At 51.6% G+C, this 22,477-nt stretch overlaps 1 protein-coding gene across 1 annotated transcript; it reads right to left on the bottom strand.

Moving 5' to 3' along the window:
• Window positions 1–7,343: 7,343 nt before the first annotated feature.
• Window positions 7,344–22,438, bottom strand: MRPL37 (mitochondrial ribosomal protein L37). Its single transcript, XM_058552489.1, has 7 exons — window positions 22,093–22,438; window positions 18,570–18,753; window positions 18,361–18,476; window positions 15,407–15,592; window positions 12,982–13,139; window positions 9,261–9,464; window positions 7,344–7,567 (listed from the first exon to the last, which is right to left on the bottom strand). The coding sequence occupies exons 1-7, from the start codon at window positions 22,436–22,438 to the stop codon at window positions 7,490–7,492; spliced, it is 1,272 nt and encodes a 423-aa protein (XP_058408472.1). The 3' UTR covers window positions 7,344–7,489.
• Between the last annotated feature and the right edge of the window lie 39 nt (window positions 22,439–22,477).

The raw sequence follows: 22,477 nt of genomic DNA, 5'->3' as shown, positions 1-22,477 counted from the left end.
AGCCTGTAATGAGAGCCTGCCTCGCCTCACTGCCCACCTCTGCCTGGGGGGTGAGAACACCGAGCGCCCTTCCACACCACCCCTCAGCCTGTGGCCCCCAGGAATCCCCGTGGTTGCCTTTGCAACAGTCACGGCGCTGGCGAGGGCTGGTTCAGGGTTGGCCTTCTCACCAGGGGCAGATCTTTGAGGAGAGGACTGGCTCCTGTTCCCCAAAGTGTCTGCCGTGTCCGGGCCTGATTGAGAGACGCGGGGCCAGGCCAGACCCAGGCACTGCAGCGCCAGGATAAGGATCCTGGAGTGAGGCAGGAGAAAGGGGGACGTCATTCCTGCTCTTTCACAGAGGAGGGCTTTAGCCCGTCACTGGAACAGGCAGGAGTGGAGGAGCCGGGCCAAAGGCCCAAGCTCGGCAGCTGCTTTCCTGCTGGAGTCATCACTGTCCACAAGGGCCCACTTCTAGGGGCCAGCTGGCCAGGGGGTCCAGGCCTGAGTCAGGAAAAGCTGGCCTGGCTAGAGATCCGCGCCCTCTCCCTCCTGGCCGGGCACCCTTCCCTGGAGCCAGAAGAGGGGATCCTGCGGCAAACTAGCTGAGGCCAGCAGTAGGGGGCTGGGCAGGTCTGTAGCCCAGGCGCAGAGCCAGAACAGGACTCCCAGGTGACCCTGAGGAACCCCTGCCCCCGGCCTCTGCTGTTCCACGAGGATTCCACAGTCTCCGGGGGGCTGAGCCCGGAGCACACCCCGGGCTTCTGTGTGGGCTCTGCCCTAAATTGAGTGGAGCTGGGGCTCCCCTGGGCTGGGCTGGGCAGGGGAGGAGAAGAGGCGAGAGGCCATGTGTCCTCCTCTGCTTTGCCCCGGCCTCACTGGACATGGGCACTGGGGGTGCTGGAAACAAGACCAGACCAAGGCAGGGGGTGGTTGCTGAAAGTTAGAGGGTCCACTGTGTCCTGTGCTGGTGCTTCCTCTCCATGCCTGGTGCCTCGGGAGCCCCAGCCCTTGGCATCTGTTACCTGGACACTCAGCCACCTCCTTGGTTTCCTGCCTCCATCTCAGCCCTTCCAGTGCCACAAAGACCTAGCTCATTTCTGAGTGTCCTTAAACGCTTCCCTCCATCTGTCCCGTCGTCCATGTATTTACTGAGCGCCTGTTATAGGCGGGGGACTGTCCTAGCACGAGGGATACAGGAGTGGACAGACAGACGTGGGAGGATGGAGCTGCCCCTCACTCAGGAGGGGCAGGGACGGGAAGAGCAGGCCGAGCTGATGCTCCGTTTTGGGAAGTTAAACTTGAGATGCTGTTGGACGTCCAGGTTAAGGTGTCAAGCAGGCAGGTCAGGGCTGGAGAAGGACATGGGGAGCTGTTGGCGTTTGGATGGTCTGGTCATGTGGAGAGTGAACAGAGAAGGGCCCAAGGCCGGTCGCGGGGCCCTCAGCACTGAGAGAGCAGGGAACTAGGAGGAACCACGAGGAGGCAGAGAAGGAGTGGGAGAGCGAGGGGCCCTGGAGACCGGAAGAAGAGGAAAAACAGCAGAGAGTGCGGTTGCTGCTAAGGGGCCAAGACGGCAGGCCCGCCACGCCCAGGGACGCAGTCCACCTCATCATGTCACTCAGACCCCGCGAGGCCGGGCCTTGCAGGCCTCTACTGCTCTTTCTGGGCCCTCAGCACTCACGCTCCAGCTGTGTGGACCGACTTCCGGACTGTTGCCCACCTGGCCCCTGTCCTTGCTGTGCCCTCTGGGCATGCCTTTCCTACTGGTCCTTCCAAATCCAGCGCAAATGGCCCCTCTTTCAGGCAGCCTTCTAGCCCGAGTTAGAGGCTTTCTCCGGGCCCCGCCGCCCTGAGCTGTAATGGTTCAACGTCTGCCTCCCCCATCAGGCTGGGAGCTCCTGGAAGCCAGGGAGCGTATCTAAGAGTTCCTTGCCCCAGAATCACCCAGCACAAGGCCTGGCCCCAGTAGGTGCTCAGTGAGTATTAGAGTAACTGCAAGTTTACTGAGTACTGTCACCCCTCCCCATCCCTCCCCACTGCCTGCTGTCACCTGTGGGTAGGTGCCCACAGGTGGACAACAGGTGGTCTCTGTCACGACCTGCTTCTGCAGATCCAAAGGAGACTGGCTTTCTGTCAGCGTCTACCAGCAAACTGGGAGCCCCCGGAGGGCAGGGACCCTGTCTCTCATTCTGTATCTCTGGCTCCCAGCACGAGGCCTGGCATGCAGTGGGTATTTATAAAACGTGCTGAATTGTTGGACTGCCCCTAGAGGAGGTCTGTAGTGGGCAACCTCAGGGCTCAGTTTCCAGTCCTGACCTAGTCTTGGCCCAGCTGGGGAGGAGGAGACCTGCGGGGGCGGGGGGGGGTGAGTGTGTGTGTGTTGAGGGGGAGAGTGACAGAAAGCTGGGAGGGGCTATGCTGCCCTTGACAGGCTGGATTCCTGCCCTGGGCAGAAAGCCCACTGGATGCGGGCGTTGGGTACCGGGAGATGTGGCTGGGGTGTCTGGCATGGGATAGAGTAAGGATCTCAGGGGGCAATAACCAAAGCAGAGTGTCCGGGACAGGGGAGGAGCTGGCCTCACTCACCCTGCCGTGTCAGCCCAGCTGAAGAATCGGGTCCCTGGGTCCTGCTCTGTGACCGGCCTGGAGCTGGTGGCCGAGGTGAACCGTGGATTGAGATGTGGGTTAGAGGTGTGGTGGGAGGCAGACACTGGGCTATTTGACCTTGAAGCATGTAATTCCCAGCCTCAAATCGAGAACAGATGGGAGGTGGGGCCCCCAAGGGTGGAGCTGGGACCCTTGATTTGAAGCTACAGGATGACATTCCTCCCAAGATATGAGAACACTTAGCAGCTGGAGCTGCCAAAGAATGAGAGGCTGCACTGAGCGGTAGTAAGTTCCCCATCACTGGAAGCATGTAAGTCAGTGGGGGGAAGGACAGGCAGGTACATGTGATGCATGGGGGGGGGGGCGGTTCCTGGGATCCCAGGTCGGGGGCAGAGGGGAAGATAAACAAGCCCCTTCTCAGGGGCAGAGCTGGGGTTGGGCCCAACTCTGACCTCCAGGTCCCTCCCAGCTTTTTGGCTGTTTCGCCACCTCTGGGAGAGGTCCCCATAGACTCCGCTGATCTGTGACTCTAAGTCCTCCTCTGCCAAAGACCACGCCCAGTCCAGTTCCACAGGTGCTGCAGGCAAGGGAGGGCTGGTGGCTGCAGGCGGGGGTGAGAGGTGGGGACACGAGTTCCCATGATGGAGCCTGTGCCCCAGCAGGGCGCCCCTGGCCTCCTCGCTGTTCCGCAAACACACCCATGCCATGCCCATCTCAGTGCCGCTGCATTTTCCCCGCTCTCCCTGGCCTGCTCCCACACTTGGTTCAGTCTCTGCCTCATAGAAGCGCTCCCTGACCCCGGTTACCTAAGAGAGCACCCTCGCCCTTCGCGGAAGGGCCAACACGCCCCTCCCCTGCTGCTGACAGCTCACGACTCGGTCCCTTCTTGGGCACTGCCCCGGGCCCCAGGGAACTGCCTCACCCAGGTTTCACCTCCTCAGGCGGTGGCCAGTGGCCAATGGCCACTGTGGGACCTCAAGCCCCACCACTTTGCCTTGACTTGGGACAAGTCTGAAGGGCCATCCAGCTCCAAGCTTTCTACGGGAGAGCCGAGGCCCCAGCTCCTCCCTCTGCCCCGTCCTGCCCTCCTGGCTTGCTGACAGGCCTCTGGAGAGTTCTCCACACTAAACCTTCGGCCACGGCTCTCCATCTCAGAGTCCGGTCCTGGGAGCCCTAAGACAGCCTGCTACACTGTCTTCCTGTCACTCCGACATACGCTTCTTTCCTCACCGTCTCCCCATGTTCGAATGCCAACTCCGTGAGACGAGGACCTTGCCTGGCTCACAGCTCTAGACCCAGGGCCTCGCGGCCTGCCTGCCACTCGTGGATACTCAAGGACACTTGTGGATGAATGAATCAAGTGGCGGAGAGCTTGTCGTCCTGAGGTGAGTCCTGGGCACTAGGATTGATCTGTAACAAGTGCACATCTCTGGGGCTTCCAGACGTATCGGCGGGGAGGGTCCCTCTAACAGGGTGGTCTTCCAGCAGCCGAGCAGGTAGGCCCTCAGTCACGGTCATCTGCGTACTCACGTCCAAGGGCAGACGGTCTGAGACACTCAGGTCACACGCATGCTGTAGGGGACTCCTGCCACCAAAGAGGAAGGGGGTGCTGTCTAAAGCCTGAGGTGACCCTGGCCTGCTCCTTCGCCAGCCTTGGGCCTGCAGCTGAGGGACAGAGCCCAGCAAGTCAGAGCCTCTGGCAAGCACCTGCCCTAGGGCCAGCCTGAGCCAGCCGTGGGAGGACAGACAACAGCCTGAAGTGCCCCCAGAGTGATTCTGCCTTTTCACGGGGCTTCTGAAAACCTCATCTACTTGAAGCCTTCCAGTCAAATGCAGCCTGTTAATCCCAAAGGGGGCAAAACCGGAAAGGGGGGTGCTTTATCCCCATTTTGCAGATGAGGAAACTGACGATCTGAGAGGGAAGCTGGAATACAGGAGGCTCCAAGAAATGGCTTCCCCGGTTCAAGATTCTAATACCCTTGCCACGTAAGTCTGCTGGAAATGAACTGAGGACCTTTCTAATGGATCAACAGGATGCCTAAATATATGACTAAATGAGAATCTGTTCACATGTTCACAATGGCAGTGTCAAAATCTTAGTTCCAAAAGTCTGCTGCTTAGAAGTCCCTATGGTGGGATTTTTACACCAATAGTGTGACATCCCCCACACAGTGCTTCCCTGCTTCCTTCCCCCAGACTCCCTCTGACTTGGCGGGCAGTCTGTTCTCAGGCCTTAAGGCCAAACAGGCCCTTAAAATCATCCTGCATTTCCTCCCTTGCTGTGTTTGAGGAAAGGAAGGGAAGAAGGTGGTGCGGGTGAGGCAGGTGGGCATTTGGGATTTGGGGAAGTGGGCACATCTCTGTGGAGGGGGCAGCTGTCATCACACAGCTTTCCAGCTCTTCACACTACACCACGTGGTCTCTGAGCCTCAGTTTCCTCATCTGTACAGAGGATGAGACCCACCAGTCCTGCCTGCCTCACCTCGCAGATCAGCTACAAGGGGCTTGAAGGGAGAACGCAGTGGGTGCCAGGCTCCACAGCTCAGCTCCGAGGTCCACAGTGGACACACCAAGGCCAACCATTAGGGCTGTCCTCATTCAGTGGGCTAGGACGAGGCACGCTGCCCAGGCCTGCCCCGCAGCACGGGCGCCCTCCCAGGGCAGTCCTCAAGCTGCAAGTCGTCTGCCAACTGTCCGCTTACTCGCAGCCTCCGTCCCACATGTTCAAGACTCAGACTTGCTTTGCCCTCTCACTTGCCATTCTTCCCCCGGTCTCCGGGGGCTTCAGCCTTCTCAGCCTGCCTTCCAGCCACCACCATCACTCGCCCAAGAATTACGGCACTGGCCTCCAGCGGGACTCCATACAGTTGCCCTGCCAACTTATCCTCCACACGCCCACCCAAGTGTTCTCAAAAAAAATCCCTTTGACTCAGCAATTCTGCAAGGAACTTATCTGACAGCTATGTTGGCAAAAGTCCTCTAAGACACGTGAACAAGGATGCTCACTGCAGCACTGCTTGTAATAGGTAACGACTGGGGACAACTCGAATGTCCATCGATAGATATGAATGCGGCTGCTCAAAAGAACGAGGTGGCTCACATGTCCTGATGTGGCAAGATGCTGCGATACCAAGGTATTAGGGGACGAAAGGAAGGTGTAGAAGAGCCTAGAGATAGGATGACACTGAGGACTGCGCATACCTACCTTCTTATTATACACACACGTTTTAATGGCACTGCGCCAGGACCTCGAAGCTGTGCTTACAACCCTCAGGGAAGAGGACTAGGGCTTGCTGGTGGGTGACAACTTTATATATTATACTTTTCTGAGTTCTTTCAATTTTCACCATGTATATGTAATGTAATAATCCTTATCTTTAAAATAAAAAGTAAAATGGGCAACAGGGCTCAGTGAATTCCCCTGGCCCCAGATCGTATGCCAAAGCAGCCTGAGGTGTGTGGCATTCAAGGCCCCTTGTGAGCTGGCCCCTCCAGCCCCTGTGCTCCCAACTTCCCGGCTCACCAGGATCCTCTGTGACTCCCTGCCTTTGCACACCACGTTGCCTGCTCCCAGTAACCCCTTCACACACGCGCCACCACGAGTCTAATCTGATTCCTTCTGGTAATCGCTCTTGCTGCCCCCATCCCTGCCCTGCCAAGCCCAAAAGGTAAGTTGTACAGTGGAAGGAGCACAAGCCTGGGAGTTTGAGATGGACAGGGCTGGAAACTCAGCTTTGCACTTTACAGCTGTGGTGGATGCACAATGTGCACCAGATCTCTCTTCAGGGAGATCCTCCAGCAGCAGCAGTAAGTGTCCGCGGCTAACAGCTCTCAGCAAAGTCCCTCTGGGAGCTGTGCTCAGCCCGACAAAGCCACCTAACCCAAGGTCTCCCCAGCTGTGGGACCAGTGTGTATCCAAGGACTGGTGACAGGCCAATGTATTTGTAGAAAGGCTCAGCACCTTGCCTCTGGGTGGGACACCTCTGCTCTGGAGTGCCCACCCAACTGGGAAGTGGCCGAGGCCACAGGTGCAAACCCACTGAGCCCAGTCTCTGCTCTGCCCAGAGCTGCCGCCATCACCCCCCACACGGCCTGATCCCCAAGGTTCCCCTCCCAACTTGCACCTGCAAATCTCCATCTCAAAATGTTTCCTAGGGAAGCTGACCTAAAACACCAGCTGTGTGGCCTTGGGCAAATTCCTTACACTATCTGTTTCCTCATCTTTAGGGCCCAGAACAGTGGCTGGCACATAGCAGGCACTCAACAAGCTTCTTGAGTTGTATGAGGATTAAACAAGATGCTGTGTATAAGGTGCCTGGCCCAGAGCAGGACTCGATGCTATTTGAACAAAACAAGGCCAGCTGAACCAGGGATGTACTCAGTCCATTAACCAGGACACTAGTGAGAAATCTACAAGGAATATTCTATGCAGATTTTCTACAGTCATTGTGGAAAGTGTCCACAGTTTAAACAACCCCATACGAACCTAGCGACCATCACAGAGCACCTACTATGTGGCAGACACTACACAGACATAATCTATAGTCTTCAAAATGAGGTAGATCATATTAGCCCCAAGTTTCAGATGAAGAAACTGAAACTCAGGGAGATGAAGATTCTTATCTATAAAAGTCACAAAATGGGTCGTGGGAGAGCTGGGCGTAAGGTGAGGCCCTAGGGCCTGCACTTGTGCAGAGGCAGGCTCACAGCAGGGCCCCTCCTGGCAGCACCCTCACACCAGGCACAGGCTCCAGTGCACCGGAAGGGCTCTTTATTGTCAGTGAGACCACCAGGCCAAAAGATCCCCAGGGCTCCGGGCCGGCCCCAGGCACCGCCCAGGACGCAGGATCTTCAGTGGGAGAGGGGCGAGGGGGCTTCAGGCCTCAGAACGGTCCTTGGCTCACACAGCACCGTGCAAATACAGAGCTAAAAACTTCCTGAATGTCTCTGGCTGGAAACCAGTCGGCCCAACAGGTTCCTGGAAAGAACACAGCCCATTAGGATCCTGCTACTAGGTTTAATGGCAGCAATTAAAACAAAAGTCAGTTTTATGTAAATCCTAAGTGCCTGCATCACAACCGTTTCTTTCTCTGTGACCAAGGAGGGGTGCTGGGAGCTGACCAGGAGAGATGTGGGGGGGAGGGGGGGGCGGGGGGCGGATGGAGAGGATGGAGGACAGGAAGCACTTCCAGCACCTTCCAGCCAGACCGTCTGCCGACACTGTCCCTAATCCCTCTCACTTCAACCACCACAAACCACCACCTTCTCCCTCGTTCTGGAAACCCAACGTGACCTGAGTTTGGCTCCTGCCCTCAGGGAGCTTACAGCCAGATGCTCAAACAGTGATAATATAAGGTGATGGACCTCATATCAGAAGTAGGAAAAAGACACTAAGAAACCAGGGGAGAAAATGACGAACTTACTGACTTCCCTACACGGAAGAGACCATGCATGAATGAGTCTTAAAGGGCAAGTAGAATGGGCCAGAAAGAAAAAGAAAAGGAAGGAGACTTCAGTGAGACCAGGATATGCACTGGTCCAGAGAGCCAGGGTGAGGCTGGAGCCCAAGGCCTGTGCTGGGGGCGGGGAGACAAGCAGGGGCAGGAGCTGAAGTTGGAGGAGTCATCTGACTGAACCAGGACGGCTCTGGCACTAAGTTAGTATTCTGGAAGGAAGAGCAGCTGAGGAGCTGAAGACATGCAGGAGAGAGGGAGCGCATGACTAAGAGCAGAGACAAGCGAGGTGGCTGGTGTGGCTGTGCAGCTGAGACACAATGGTGTCCGGGGCCAACGAGAAGGGCCCAGACCCGGGAGGCATTTCAAGAGTAGAAACAACAGGTGCTGGACAACTCATTCTACCACCGACATGCTGATAAGGTTCAAAGGCTCAGCAACTCCACTGAGCAAATCTACTCAGGCCCCGGGCGGGCCACGGGACACAGCGAGACCCAGAGCCGGCAGCACCCCCTACTCTGCTCTCTCTCGTCTCCGAGCCTGCTTTGTCTCTTCAGAGTGCTGATCACTGCCTGACGTTATATTCTGAATTTACTGAGATACTGTTGCTGTCCACTGCACAGAAAGCAGGCCTGGACTCTGTCTGCTGAGCACTGGGGGTGCAGCAGTGACAATGCCATGGGAGGAATTCCATATCTGTGGAACGAAATGAAAGAATGCATCCTCCCCGGGCTCGGAGCTCAGTATGATAGAGGAGAAAAACATGTAAACAGATAACTACAGAACAGTGCTGGGTGGGGACTGGGAGGCTGGGAGTGGGATGGTGGGTCCTTATGCTAAACCCAGAAGGATAGGTAGAGGATGGCCAGACAAAAGAGAAATGGGGGAGGGAGAGGAGGGAGAAATCTCCTATACAAAAGCAGCAGCATCTACTAAGATCCAGAGCTACTTAAGCCACAGGGCACACTGGGCAGCTGTGAGATGCTGGGCGTGGAGGGGTGTGGGGGAAGCAGGAGGTGAGGGGAAGAGCTGGGCAGGGCCGAGGGTGGAAAGTGCCGTTTTAGGTGATGGGCAGGGATGAAGCAGCCCTCCAGGCACAGATCCTAGGCACGCAGTTCCTAAAGCCAGGGTCCCACTCACAAGCCCACCCCAGGCTCACTCTGGGTACGGCGGCCATGGCCCTAACCCAATCACCAGGCTCCAGATGGCTGCACTTACCACAACCACTTTCTTTTTGATCACTGGGAGACACCAAAAATGCTGATAGAGAAGCTGGTCTGAATCCACCCAGACCAGATTCTTGATGCCCTCATTGGAGGCCAGATCCGTGGTGTTCAACTGTAACACCAAGAACTGGAAGACACGTCCGTCGGTGCCCACACTCTGCACAACTACGGGCTGCTCCAAAACCTTAGTGTCATTCTGAGAGGAAAAGAGGATGGGTAAATCAAATCAGAAACTGTTGGGTGTGAGAACAGACAGACCAAGCAATTTCTAGTCCTGGCTTTAACACAAGCACCCACTCCCCTTTCACGGTTTCACCACGGGGCAGTGAGAACAGAATGAGCAGTTCCGGGCACTGTCAAGGGCCAGGCCTTCCCTCCCTCACCCAGCCTGGTTCTGCCTGGTCTCAGATGCCTCGTGGCCCCAGGGTGCCTGCTCTGCAAGCTGAGCACATTCAAGTACTAATTCCTGCCATTAGAGGCGATTACCATGCACACAGTACAGGAAGGCGAGCTGGGAGGTTAATGACAGGAAATCCCTCAAACTCATGGCGTTACCTGATGGCAACATCAGCTCTACCAAATGTTAACCTGGAGGGTCAACGAACAGATGTCATCTCATTCAGTTCTCACTCCATTTGACAGATGACGAAACTGAGACTCGATGAGGCAAAGTGACTTGTCTGAAGTCACAAAGACGTGTGGCACTGGAACCCAGACTGGCTAATGCTAGACCACGCACATTTTCCATTTCTGCCTTATTCCAAAGAGCCTGGCATCGGGGAATGCCCTAAGCCTGCAGGAGGTCATCGTCCCTGGGCTTCCTGCTCTCGGTGCAACTCTCAGAACATATCAGATTCCCAGAGTGTCCACTCCAGCTGCGTCAGCATCAGGATTTCACCAGTCCACATATCTGCTAATTCTCTCTTTCAATTAGTGCCACTTGGTAAGAGTAATAATACCAGCATCCATTTACTGAAGGCCTCTCATGTGCCATGCATGACGGCAGTTTGACGTAGTCACCTCTAATCTCCTAAATCTAGCGGTACATTTGCACTTAACAGATGAGGAAACCGAGATTCACAGAGGTGGGACAATCTGCTCAAGGTTACCTATCATGAGGTGTGAGCCAGGATCAGACCCCACGCTATGAAATCACTAACAATGCTATCACTCCGGTTTACACCTGGTGTCCCACTGTATCTGAGAGCAGCCCCTCTTTCCACTCCCAGTAGTGTCCTAGTTTGGATAATGACTCTTATGCTCACCCTACTGAGACTTCGCAGCAATCCAGTTTGGTGACTGCTACCCACTGGACAAAGATCCAATAGGCAGGCCCTAGGAAGCAGAGCATCCTTGATCCAAAAACGCTCCCACATTCACTGCTTCAGGGCTGAATCTGACATTAGGAACAGCTAAAGTCAGAGCTCGGTGTGGGCCACACTGGGACTGTTGGCCTTAGAAATACCTGTTCTAAGCTGCATGAGAAATAAATAAAAAGAAAAGTACCTCTAAGTGTCAGCTGAGAATTCTGTATTGACTCTTATCTCCCTCTACAGATCAATAAAACTGCAGGTAGTACATAAATTTCTCAGCAATTTTACCTTTTACACGAAGGCTCTTCCCATAATTGCTCAACTTCACATCCCCAGGAATAATTTGTACCTGGAGGGGCTGGGGAAGCCTCCTCTCCTACCCAACCGAGTGGCAATTAGTGGCAGCATTGCTACCCATGCTCTGCTGGCAATAGCTGGCACAGACGCTGCAATGAGCCTGCAGGCCTGGGACCTGGCATGTGACTATCTCTGCCTCCTTCCCCTGCAGCAGAGTGGGGAGACAGCATATCCTTCAAAGCTGGAGGGATCAGGGCTCCAATGCTTGCTCCCCACTCATTAGCTGTGGGATCTTGGGCAAGTTACCTAAACTTCCAGAGCCGTCAGGAAGTATACAGCCAGAGAATGAGAATAAAGATAACTTCCCAAGGATTGGAAAGACACAAGAAGGTCACATAAAGATGTGACAGCTGCTCATCTCTTAGCTGTGTGACCTTGGCAAGTTACTTAGCCTCCCTGAGCCTCAGTTTCTTCATCTGTAAAATGAAGCTAACAGTACCTGCCACAGAGGGTTGCTACAAGGATTAAATAATGCAGTGGTTCTCAAATTTCAGTGCAGTGGTTTATAGACTTAAGTCTGTACCAGCATCATCTGGCAGGCTTGTTCAAACGCTGACTGCTGGGCCCACCCGAGTTTCTGATGTAGCAGGTCTGGCTTGGATCTGAGAATATGAATCTCCAACAAGTTCCCAGATGATGCTCATGTTGCTAATCCAGGACCATATTTTGAGAACCACCAATATAAAGACCCTAATTAAACGTCTGGCATGGGGGTCAGCTGGTGGCATAGTGGTTAAGTTCACACACTCTGCTTTGGTGGCCAGAATTCGCAGGTTTGGATCCCGGGCACGGACCTACACACTGCTTATGAAGCCATGCTGTGGCAGGTGTCCCACATACAAAGTAGAGGAAGATGGGAACAGATGTTAGCCCAAGGCCAATCTTCCGCAGCAAAAAGAAGAGGATTGGCAACAGACGTTAGCTCAGGGATAATCTTCCTCACCAAAAAAAAAAAAAAAAAAAAAAAAAAGTGGGGGGGGGAGGGTGAAGGGGGTAAAGGGGCACATATGTATGGTGATGGATAAAAACTAGACTTGGTGGTGAACACGATGCAATCTATAGAGAAATTGAAATATAATAATGTACACCTGAAATTTACACCAGCCAATATGACCTCAATAAAGTAATTGAAAAAAAAAAGTCTGGCACGTAGCAGATGCTCAATACAGGAAAGTCCATTCCACTCCCTAGCTCATTTGGCTAACCACACCTCCCCAACCCTACCTAGTTCCTAGACTGAGTAGGAGGGGAAACAGAACACTCGGAATTTCATCACTCCTCCAGGAGGGCCTTAGGCTCTAACTAAGACCTAGGAACCAGATAGCAGCTCTCAGAAACACGCTTCTCCCACTGCCCCCTCCAAAAAACCAGGTATCTGGTGTTCCAGGCCTGCTGGGGGCCTCCCATATTACCATCCTCTCCCTGAGGGCCCTTGCTCTCGGGCCAGGCTTTCCCCTAATCTTGGGACAGCTCTGTGCGACAACTACTTGGCCTGCATTCTACACCATCTTGGTCCCTGAGACCTCCTCTTAGAATCAAGGGGCTACCACCAAGTCAGAACCTGTCTTGACTTGGCATTTGGACCATCTCTACTGCTTCACTTCCTCCTGCCTGCCCGATGGAGCCTCGTGCTCCAGTTCCGATAGTACAGAACAGAGGCAGCGTGCTACAGCACAGACAACTGAAGCCTTAGGAGGTGGGTACACCTGCTGCCAATCCTTTCTCTACCACTGACTGCTATGTAATGCTAGACAAGCCATTCAGCCTCCCTGTGATTCAGTGGCATAATCTGGAAAATTGGGATCACAATGAAACGTTGTAGGCTGCTATGATCAACAAATGAGGTATTTTATGTAAATGACAGGCACACAGTAGGCCCCAGCAGATGTCAGTTCATCTCTGTAGGGTGAATGGAAGCGCCTATCCCTAAAACTCCTCAGTCCAGCAAGGACTCCCCCGAGACCCCCCTTCTTTCTTTGAGCAGAATAACGCAGGAGACTAACACCATGCACAGCAGCTCGGTGGTCTTCTCCACATACGTACCCCATAGAGGAGCCGGGCCTGAGCCAGGGCATTGGCAAAGGCAAACAGAATCATCTTGGCCCGCAGCTGATCTGGTTGAAAGCGGTGTGGTCGTAAATTGGCTTTCTCCAGGAAATACAGGGTGTGGGGATAGGGGTAAGGATAACCCTCCTGGAATCCTGCAAGATATGTAATCACATGGAGGTGGAAAAGATTAATCAGCCTGCCCCAGAGCCTCAGGAAAGTCACCTCAGCTCAGCGCAAGCACTTACACAGCCTCAGTCAAGGTGGGTATCATCACCTCAGCTCAGGGGCTGGCAAACTGCAGCCCGCAGCCAAATCTGGCCTCCTACCCGTCCACGCCCACTCACTGACATATATCTATTGAGTAGCTGTGATGGAGACCATATGTGGCCTGCAAAATTTAAAATATTTACTATTTAGCTCTTTACAGAAAATGTTTGCCAACCTTCGATAGGTGATTCCTGTGTGACAGCTCTAACTCCATCCCTCTCTCTTATTCAAGCACACAGATGACAGTGATGTTAGTAGATGGATAACCTGAAATCTATGGTCATTATTTTTTTAAAAAGCAAATCATTTGCAAAATTCAATACTTTTATTAGTAACACATGACTTGCCTCATACTTCACAAGTGATCCGCACAACACTGGCGCTGAGAATCAAGGTTTAGCACTTGTTCATCTCAGCCATGGCCCTGCCAGGTCATCATTCTCTTCCCCGTAAGGGCTGTGAGTAAACCCTTGGTAGGCTGGGGGATTCTAGAATGACTGACCTGGATTAGTGAAACTGGGTGAAAAGGAGGGAGAAAAGAGGCTGGGGAAATGTGGGTTCTGAAAATCCCAGAGGAGAGCACGACTTAAGAGAGAGAGACCTGGCTCTCCCGTCTGCCTCAGTCCTCGCTTCAGTTCCCCACACAGGTTAACACCCAACACTCAGCACTCACTGTGTGCCAAGCTCTAAGACAGGGACCAGGAACAGGGCCAAGCGGAGCCTGCCACTGCCTTTGAGGAGCTCACAAAGTCTGCAGGGGAGACAGACAGGAAAGCTGATCATATCCATATAGAGGGACACGTCAAGATATGAGGGGAGTCAGGGGGCTGTGGGAGGACAGAGTAACGGCCCCTGATGAGACTGGAAGAGCCCAGAGCATTTCTGGGAAGAGGTGATTTCTAAGATGAATTGTGCAAGATGAGGAGTTATCAAGCTGAAGACAAAAAGAGGTGAATGGTCAAAAGCTCCAGACAGAGGGAAGAGGAGGTGCCAACGAATGGTGGTGAGAAAGGGCAGGATGTGATAAGTGTAGTTGGAATAAGGGGGCCGTGTGTGGGGGAGGGCAGGCAAGATGAGGCTAGAGAGGGGCAGAGGACAGACGTGAAGGCCCTCATGTGATAAGCCTAGGAGTTCAAGCTTCATCCAATAAGCAATGGGGAGGCAGGCACGGAGAGAGATGGGATTAAATTTGTGTTTTAGAAAGGCTCCTCTGGAACTGTGAACTAGACGGACTGGAGAGAAAATAGCCCGGGTCAGAACGAACAGTTGGGAGGTTGTGGCAACAGGCTGGGTGAGAGACAATAGGGACTGACCTAGGCTGTAGTTATGGAAATGAAAAGAAGTTAGGAAGAAGATGCTGCAGCTCATGACGACTGAGTGGATGGCAGGCATTGTGGGCCTGCCTAGCCTGACTCCCTAGTTTCTGTCTTGGCTGACCGAGTAGATGGAGGTTCCTTGTTTGATGGATTCTGGATGAAGAGCCACAGTCAAGACCTGGGGGGCTTCCTCAGTCCTAGTAGGAAGTTGGCCAGAGTCGACAGGGTAGATAGAAAGACGGTGTCTTTCAAGGGACCTATGAATAAAGGAAATATCTCGTGCCTGGTCAAAAAGCCCTCAAGCCACCCATTAAAACTCTGATTTAACAATTACTTCTCAGGGGGGTCAAAAGCAAAAGTCAGCCTTTGAGCAAATCACTTAACCTCCTTGAGCCTTAGTTTCCTTGCCTATAAAATGGGGATAATTGTACCTAGCTCACAGGCTGCTACATGGATCTTTGGAGAAAATGCACGTGAGGTCCCTAGCACATACTAAGTATCCAGTATATTCTGTCCCTTCAGAAAAAGCATGTCCCTGGGGCCAGCCCCGTGGCGTAGCGGTTATGTGCGCGTGCTCCGCTGCTGGCGGCCGGGGTTCGGATCCCGGGCACGCACCGATGCACCGCTTGTCAGGCCATGCTGTGGCAGCACCCCATATAAAGTGGAGGAAGATGGGCACAGATGTTAGCTCAGGGCCAGTCTTCCTCAGCAAAAAGAGGAGGATTGGCATGGATGTTAGCTCAGAGCTGATCTTCCTCACAAAAAAAAAAAAAGAAAAAGAAAAAGCATGTCCCTCATCTCCACGCTGCCTGAAAGTCAAAGGCTTTGATACTTACCTGTGTCGTCTTTCACATCATAAACATTGCTTTCCTGAAGATCAATAGTGGGAGATATGGGATAGAAGGTCTCAAGAACATGATTCTTAGTAGCTTCAACCTCCTCTCTGGAGGCAATGGGGGGCAGAGGATCCTTGGCATTCAGTCGGGCTCCACTAGAACCACGGACCTGAAGGAGAAGAGACTCTAAAAGAGGAGAAAGACAATTAGTCTAGCCTGCTCTAAGCTCAGCAAAGTCTAAAGCCCTCATCCTGCCGTGCTCCAAGTCTTTTATAGCTTTCCTAGCTGATCAGCCTAATCACAGAAAACAAAACTTTGGGTTAAGATGTTAAACCTGGGATTCTTGAGGGGATGAACCAATGCACTCTTCTTCCTGTGTTCCCCCTCCAATGAATCCTGAGGCCTGGTGGTCCAGAGGGTTCAGGGCTACCCAACACAGCTCTTCCCAAGCAGCTGCTCTAAGCTGGGGACCCAGACACGAGTGAGAGTTACTCTTGCTCTCAAGGAGCTTGCCAGGTAGTAAGTGCTACAACAAAAGTATGAACCATCCTAGGAGATTTAGAGGTGAGGAAACCTGACCTCCTCTGGGAAGCTTCCTGAGAGAGGCAATGCCTTCAAACTAGGTTCTGAAGGATGGATGAGGGCAGAGTGTGTCAACTTTGGCACTCTTCACATTATAGACCAGGTAATTCTTTGGTGAGGGAGGCTGTCCCTTGCCCTGTAGGACGTTTGGCAACATCCCTGACCTCTCTATCCACTAGATGCTGGCAGAACTCCTCCTACAACCCCCTCCCCAATCCAGTTCAAGTCATGACAATTAAACATGTCTCCAGACAATGCCAAATCTCCCATAGAGGGCAAAACTACCCTTAGCTGAAAACCGCTGGGTAAGAGTTTGCCAGGCAAAGAAAGGGAGAAAAGCATGCTAGAGAAGGAGGAATAACGTGCAAAGGCATGGAAGTGCGCTAGTGCATGGCAGAGTTTCAGGAAATAAATCCACGTGACTAGAGTATGATACGGTAGGGAAGGAGGGATGGAGAGAGAGAAGCACTGAGACTAGAGGCCAAGGAGGAAGGCCATTAAACCCAGGAAAAGGGCCAGGTTGTCCTCAACAACCAGGAGTGAAAAAGATCGGGCCAGTCAGAAAGCGTCACTTAAGTCAGATTAGCATAGTTGCTACAGGGAGACACAGGTGCGCAAGGAAACAGACTCATGTCCAACCATCGGCAAGCCTGCCACTGTGAATGTGTGCGGACACCCTTCAAAGAGGTCCCCGCAGGAGGCCACATGCCACCACCAGACAAAAAGTACCTCGAAAGACTCCTTGAGAATGGCCTCCTGAGGGTTCTCCATGGAGGTAAATCTTCCTGAGAAGGTACTTGGGTTTTTACAAATAGTCAATTCACAGTGTGATGGTAACGGATCAAGGGTGATGATCTTATGTCTAAAAACTGGTTTGGCCAACAGCACTGTCATCTAATTAGCATGTGGCCTCCCTTATTGGGTAGGTAAAAACGGGACAGCATATCTGTGGATGGATAAACTCTGATCTGCCTGATAAAATACATCATATTCACACTCGAGAATAGTTTTCTAAAGTATTTCCTGTTTCCTCACGTAGAATCTGCAAGGAAGATAAATGTGCCTGGACCTCTCCTAACCCTGGGTTTTAGGTTCTCCCCACAGACCACTCTAGAGTGGTTTCCAATTCAATTCCCTCCACACCCCTCCTCCAGCGACAGCTCCAAATGGGGCAGTTTAATTAGCGCTAATATTTGATGATGGGCCAACAAGTACTCCTCTATTAATGAGGTTCACTATTTCCTTAGTGGCACCATTACCTCTGCAAAGCTGACTCCTTGCCCGGAGGTCCATACTTCCTGGGGCAAAGGAAGCAAGCTAGAGAAACCTGACCAAGCAGATGTCCTGAAAATCCCAAATTATTCCATAGCTGGTTTCCTTGCTCCAGGATTCCACCAATTAGAACACCATGTACTCTGAACACCCCTGCCCAAAACACCTGAGATTTGGTGTATTCACGCATTCCTTCAGTCAGCACCTATTGTGTGCCATGAACTGTTAGACACTATGGATAAAAATGAATAAGACATGGTCCCTGCCCTTGGCAGTTGAGCTTAGTAGGGCAGACAGAAAAGATGTTAGATAATTACAATATAGTATAACATGTGCTATGATAAAAATAGACATAATGGGTCTAGGGAACAGAGGAGGAACAGCTAACCTACGGATTCACATAGGAAGGGGGATGAGTCGAGACTTGCAGACAAGTACAATTTAGTCAAAAGAGGAAAGCAGAAAAGAGCATTCCAGACAGGACCTATACCATGTGCCAAGGCACAAAGGTATAAAAGCTTGATGCCAGAAAGCTGCAAGTAGCTAAAGCGTAAATTTGGGGATGGGGTTGGGGCAGTCAAGCAGGAGATGAAGACTAGAAAGCCAGGTGCTGGCCAAATCACAGATGGCCTGGGATACCAGGATAAATGGTTGAAGCCATTGGGGGACAGTGAAGGCTTTGAAACGGGAGGGACATAAAGACTTGCCCTTGAGAAAGATCACTCTAGCAGCTATGCGAACAATGGATTTGGCAAAGGAGGAAAGCATTAATCAGGTAAGAAAGCTCTTGCAGCAGAATATGAGCTTTGTCAGGGCAGAGACCGTACGTGCTTTAGTACTTCCTTACCTTCCACATTTAGGCACTCTGAGGTACTCAAGAGATATGGCTGAATGAACAGTCTTGGAAAGAAGTGATTAAAACAAAAAAAGGCTGGGCTAGGGCTAATGCTATTAAGGTTGTGCCTGAGCTTACAAAGTTGGACCAGGAAGGATGGGAGTGAGGATAGGTATTGGAGGTAGGGTAGATGTGAGCTGGTGGTGGGGCTAAGAGCAGAAAGATAAAAACAGACCAAGGCTTTCTGGTGTACAAGATGACCAACCTCGATTCCAGGTGGTAGATAACCTGTAGTTTTTGGCACAGAGCCGCCTGGCCAGAGAAGGATGCTTGAGAATCTGGGATTTACACAGCTGTATCAGACCGTCCACAATGACTGGGCTTGGAGAAAAGAAGAGACATTTGGAGATGTAAAGCAACAGGTTGACCCCAAGATCCATCAGCTAGAAATCTTATCGATTCGGGGAAACTTACCAGTAGGTCTCTCTCTTTGGGATTTCTTCAGTGGAGTGCCACAGACGGGCGTGAGAGATCACATTCAGAACGCGTTCATCTTGGTTCTCTATGTGGCTCCTTGGATCGTCAACGAGGCTAAGCACTTTCTCAGGAAGGCCTTCTATTAACTTGGCCTTGGTAAGCCAGAGGGCCTGTTTTACACCTTTGGAGTTATCAGTCACAATAAACAAAAAACAAAAAAGGAAGACAATTCAGGAGGAGATGCTTAAGCCTGCCAGGCAGCATCTTGGGGAAAAGGCTGCCTCGAGAGAGAGGCAGGATTTGTTCTGTGACATCTGAAGGGTCAGAACTAAAAATAAAGAGTGAAAGCTAGAAGAGCCCAATTTCAACTCAACTTCAGGAATGACTGTCTACATAAGGATGGTTAACAGTTGATTACTGAGGCTCTTAGTGCCTGCCACAGGAGGAATTCAAAGATGGCTGAGATCATAAGGCTGGATCTTGCAGGCAAGGGTCTGTCAGCTGACCGCAGGATTCACAGAACCCAGACTATGGGACTAGATCAATGGATGCCAACCTTTCAAAACCTAGCCCTCTTCTATTAACCCAAACCTCAGCCTCTGACCGGAAAAGCCCACCATATACATATACAAAGTACACCATATACACCTCATTTATCAGGTGTAGGCCCAGGAGTAAGCCCATGCTGCTTTACCAAGGGAAAGCAGCTTTTGGAAATAATGGAAATAACTTCTGGATCAGGAATAACTTGAGAAGCCCTGAGTTTGGGAGCACTTAGATAATTTTTCACATCTCATCTAACCCTGAGATTCTATAATGAGCTATTTTATAAGTGGATTTGTGTATGAAGCCCTATGAAACGTACTGCCACATTTGTCAAAAGGATCATACTGACAACGTTCTATTTATTACACAGGGTCCTCCCTGAGACCTTCGGAACCTCTCCCTGGCCTTAGTATAGGAAGGTTGGGCTTTTCCTGGGTCTAGTACTGTTTTGTCTTATGGACATGGTAAATTGCATAACTAAAAATGTTTTTCTCTATCCCAAGGGTCAACAAACTTTTTCCTAAAGGGCTAGATAGTAAATATTTTCAGCTTCTGGCCCATAAAGTCTCTGTCACAACTACTCAACTCTGCCACTGTAGCACAAAAGCAGCCACAGGCAACAAGTAAATGAGTGGGCATGGCTGTGATCTAATAAAACTACTTACAGAAACAGGCAACTGGCCTAGTCAGCTGACCCTGTCTCTGCACCATTTGTTGACTGCTAGCAACCAAGAGCCCCTTTAGCAGGCAGTACCCCAGAACGGATTTTTTTACTCACCTCACTGTTTTTTATTTTTCCTTTGTGCTGGTTCCCTCACTCATCTAGTTTTAATTTAATGTACCTGTGTTGTAAATTTCTGTAAGATGCCCCAAAAACTTTTCAGGAAAAGATAGAGTATAAATAAACTAAAATAGATATGATTCAGACTACTTAGTCTTTAAACATTAAGGAGCCTCAGCTCCTCTCAGTGGAATGGCCTGTGGTGCCGGGCAAAACTCCCTTGCTTCACTTTCCCAGACCTGGCTTCCTGAAGGGAGGAACAGGCACAGACCTAGGGACCTAAGCTCTGCATTAAGTCCACATACCAGGCCTCTACCCTCAGATCAGAGTGCACACTGTATTCTTTCCAATGGTTGTGCCCGCAAGTTGACAGAGGCTGGTGACTGCTTTGGTTGGCAGGCTATTCATCCGAGCTGGAAAAACACCACTGTGACTCAGAGGCATATCTTCCTTTGAAAAGCTGTCTGGGATTAAAGGGAGCCTAGGACACTTTGGAGACGACACCCTCAGGCAATTTCTTTTGTGGTAATAAGAAAGGCAATGAGACTTTTCACTTGACGGCTTATAAGACATTGGAAATACAAACATTTAGAATTGTAAATTCTTGATTTTTGTGGTGCAACAGAAAAAACCCTGCACTAGGAGTCAGGTAATCTGAGTTTTAGTCCTGACACTGCCATTCTTCCTTAAACTTGAAAATGGATAAAATATTAAGATTTTATGGTTCTAATATATGAATAGTATGTAATAATTAGAGCTGCCATTTACTGAGCATCACCATCTACCCCATGCCAGGAGCTTTATCTACAAGCTGGATGAGATTTTATGGAATGGAGATGATGAAATTCAGAGAGACTAAGGAATTTGCTTTAAGCCACATACCTTGTAAGTGATGGGGTTGGGAGGAGAACCTGAGTCTGTCTACCCTAAAGGCCATGATCTCTCCATTACCCCAATCTGCTTCTCTAGCACTGTATCTTGCAGAGTTTTATTATAGACTTTTAGAATCTCTCTGCATGGGGTATGTTTTCAGTCTAATCACACAAGTGTAAGTCAAATGAGTGCTTCTAAAATACCGCTAATGCATTCATCCACATGGTGATGTTACCAGGGTCACTCAAGGGTGCCAAGTCTTGTGAGGGCCTTCACAGCACTCTGTGAGGACAATGGAAGTGTTTAAAGGCTGGGAAATCAGCCTTCAGGAATGGGTTTGAGCAGCTTAAGAGGCTGGCTGGTTGACTTAAGTTTTTTTCAAACCTAGCATTTATTCTCTGGCTTAGTCCCCCAATCCTGCCAGGTCTCTTTCCTTCCTAATCACTCTTTGGAAAATACTGCTCCCACTTACCTTGGCCATTTTGTGTTTTCAGGACCTGCGCTATCCCCATCCTGATTTAGGGACTAAGGAAAAATGGGGAGGAAGAATGGGGAAAGGGACTGTCAATAAACAAGGCCCCCCATGGACTCCAGAAAATAATTTCCGGTACTGCTCTAGACATACAGCCTGGCTTTGGCTCAAGTCATTTTGACTTGTTCTTAGTGAGAGTGAAAGGGAAGCAGAAGTGTGCTTTTAGGTCCAGATCCTTTCCTTGAAAACATCTCAGCTCTGACCCTTGACAAAGGACACTGACCTAGGAAACCAGAGTTGTAGTCCTGGCTTCACTATTAACCCACAGTATACCTGTGGGCAAATTACTTCCCCTCTCCGTCACGATTACCAATCATGTGAAATCAAGCAACAGACCAGGAGATCAGGCACTCCTTCTGCTGTCTCTTTGTACTATAATCCTCCTCCATCTACTTGTTAAATGTACAGTTACATCTCCGAGGTGTCAAGATCTGGAAGGGCAAGTGTGGACCACCTAGTCAAAACCATTCATTCCACAGGAAATGGAGGCTGAGGAAGGTTGAGCCACTTGCCCAAAATCACACAGAGAGTAAGAGGCAGGGCTGGGCCTAGAAACCCAGTCTTTTCCTTTGCCACTCAAACTCTCTCACACAGGCACAGCTCTTTACATCCCACTTAATTCTGACAACTCTCAGAAGATGGAAAGATGGAAATCACTATCGGCCCCGTTACGCATACGAAGAAACCGAGACCCACAGAGTTTCAATATCCTGCCTAAGGCCACAAGAGGTTGGGGGCAGTGCTGGGCAGAGGAACAAGGTTCCCTCTCGCTCGTCCTGGGGCCTCACCCTCGAGGAGGCGGCAACGCTGGTGAAAGACGTGGCAGACCTGGTCCTTGTATAGCGGCTGTTCGTGAATCGGGGGCAAGCGGCGGAACTTGGGGTGCGTCCAGCCAGGGTCCCAGGGCGGGAAGATTGGCCGTGCCAGCCCGGGCATGAAGTGCATCTTCCCCGCGTAGGTGATGGGCTCCAGTCCAGGGATTTCGTACACCCTGTCCAGAGGAGGAGGCTCGGGCTTCCGCGTGGAGCGCACTCCCCACTCGTACGCCCCGCGTCTCGGGGCCTCGCAGCCCCCAAGGCTGAGGAGCCCGGGGCGGACCAGCGCCCGCCTTGCGGGCCCCAACGCCAATGCCATACCGACCTGGTCTCTTCAAGACCCCCACCTGGACGCCGC

The sequence above is a fragment of the Diceros bicornis genome, chromosome 13 (genome assembly GCF_020826845.1).
Source record: "Diceros bicornis minor isolate mBicDic1 chromosome 13, mDicBic1.mat.cur, whole genome shotgun sequence".
Lineage (NCBI taxonomy): Eukaryota > Metazoa > Chordata > Mammalia > Perissodactyla > Rhinocerotidae > Diceros > Diceros bicornis.
Note: the sequence above shows the minus strand (reverse complement) of the source record. Positions and strands in the feature narration are given on the sequence as shown.

What these genes read in the sequence shown, in the direction of transcription:
- MRPL37 (XM_058552489.1), bottom strand. Translation starts at nt 22,438, where the DNA reads ATGGCATTGGCGTTGGGGCCCGCAAGGCGGGCGCTGGTCCGCCCCGGG. An exon ending in CCAAAGAGAGAGACCTACTG is followed by an intron (nt 18,477 to 18,569) that starts GTAAGTTTCCCC and finishes CTTTTCTCCAAG; the next exon opens with CCCAGTCATTGTGGACGGTC. An exon ending in AGGCCCGGCTCCTCTATGGG is followed by an intron (nt 9,465 to 12,981) that starts GTACGTATGTGG and finishes TTTTCCTCTCAG; the next exon opens with AATGACACTAAGGTTTTGGA.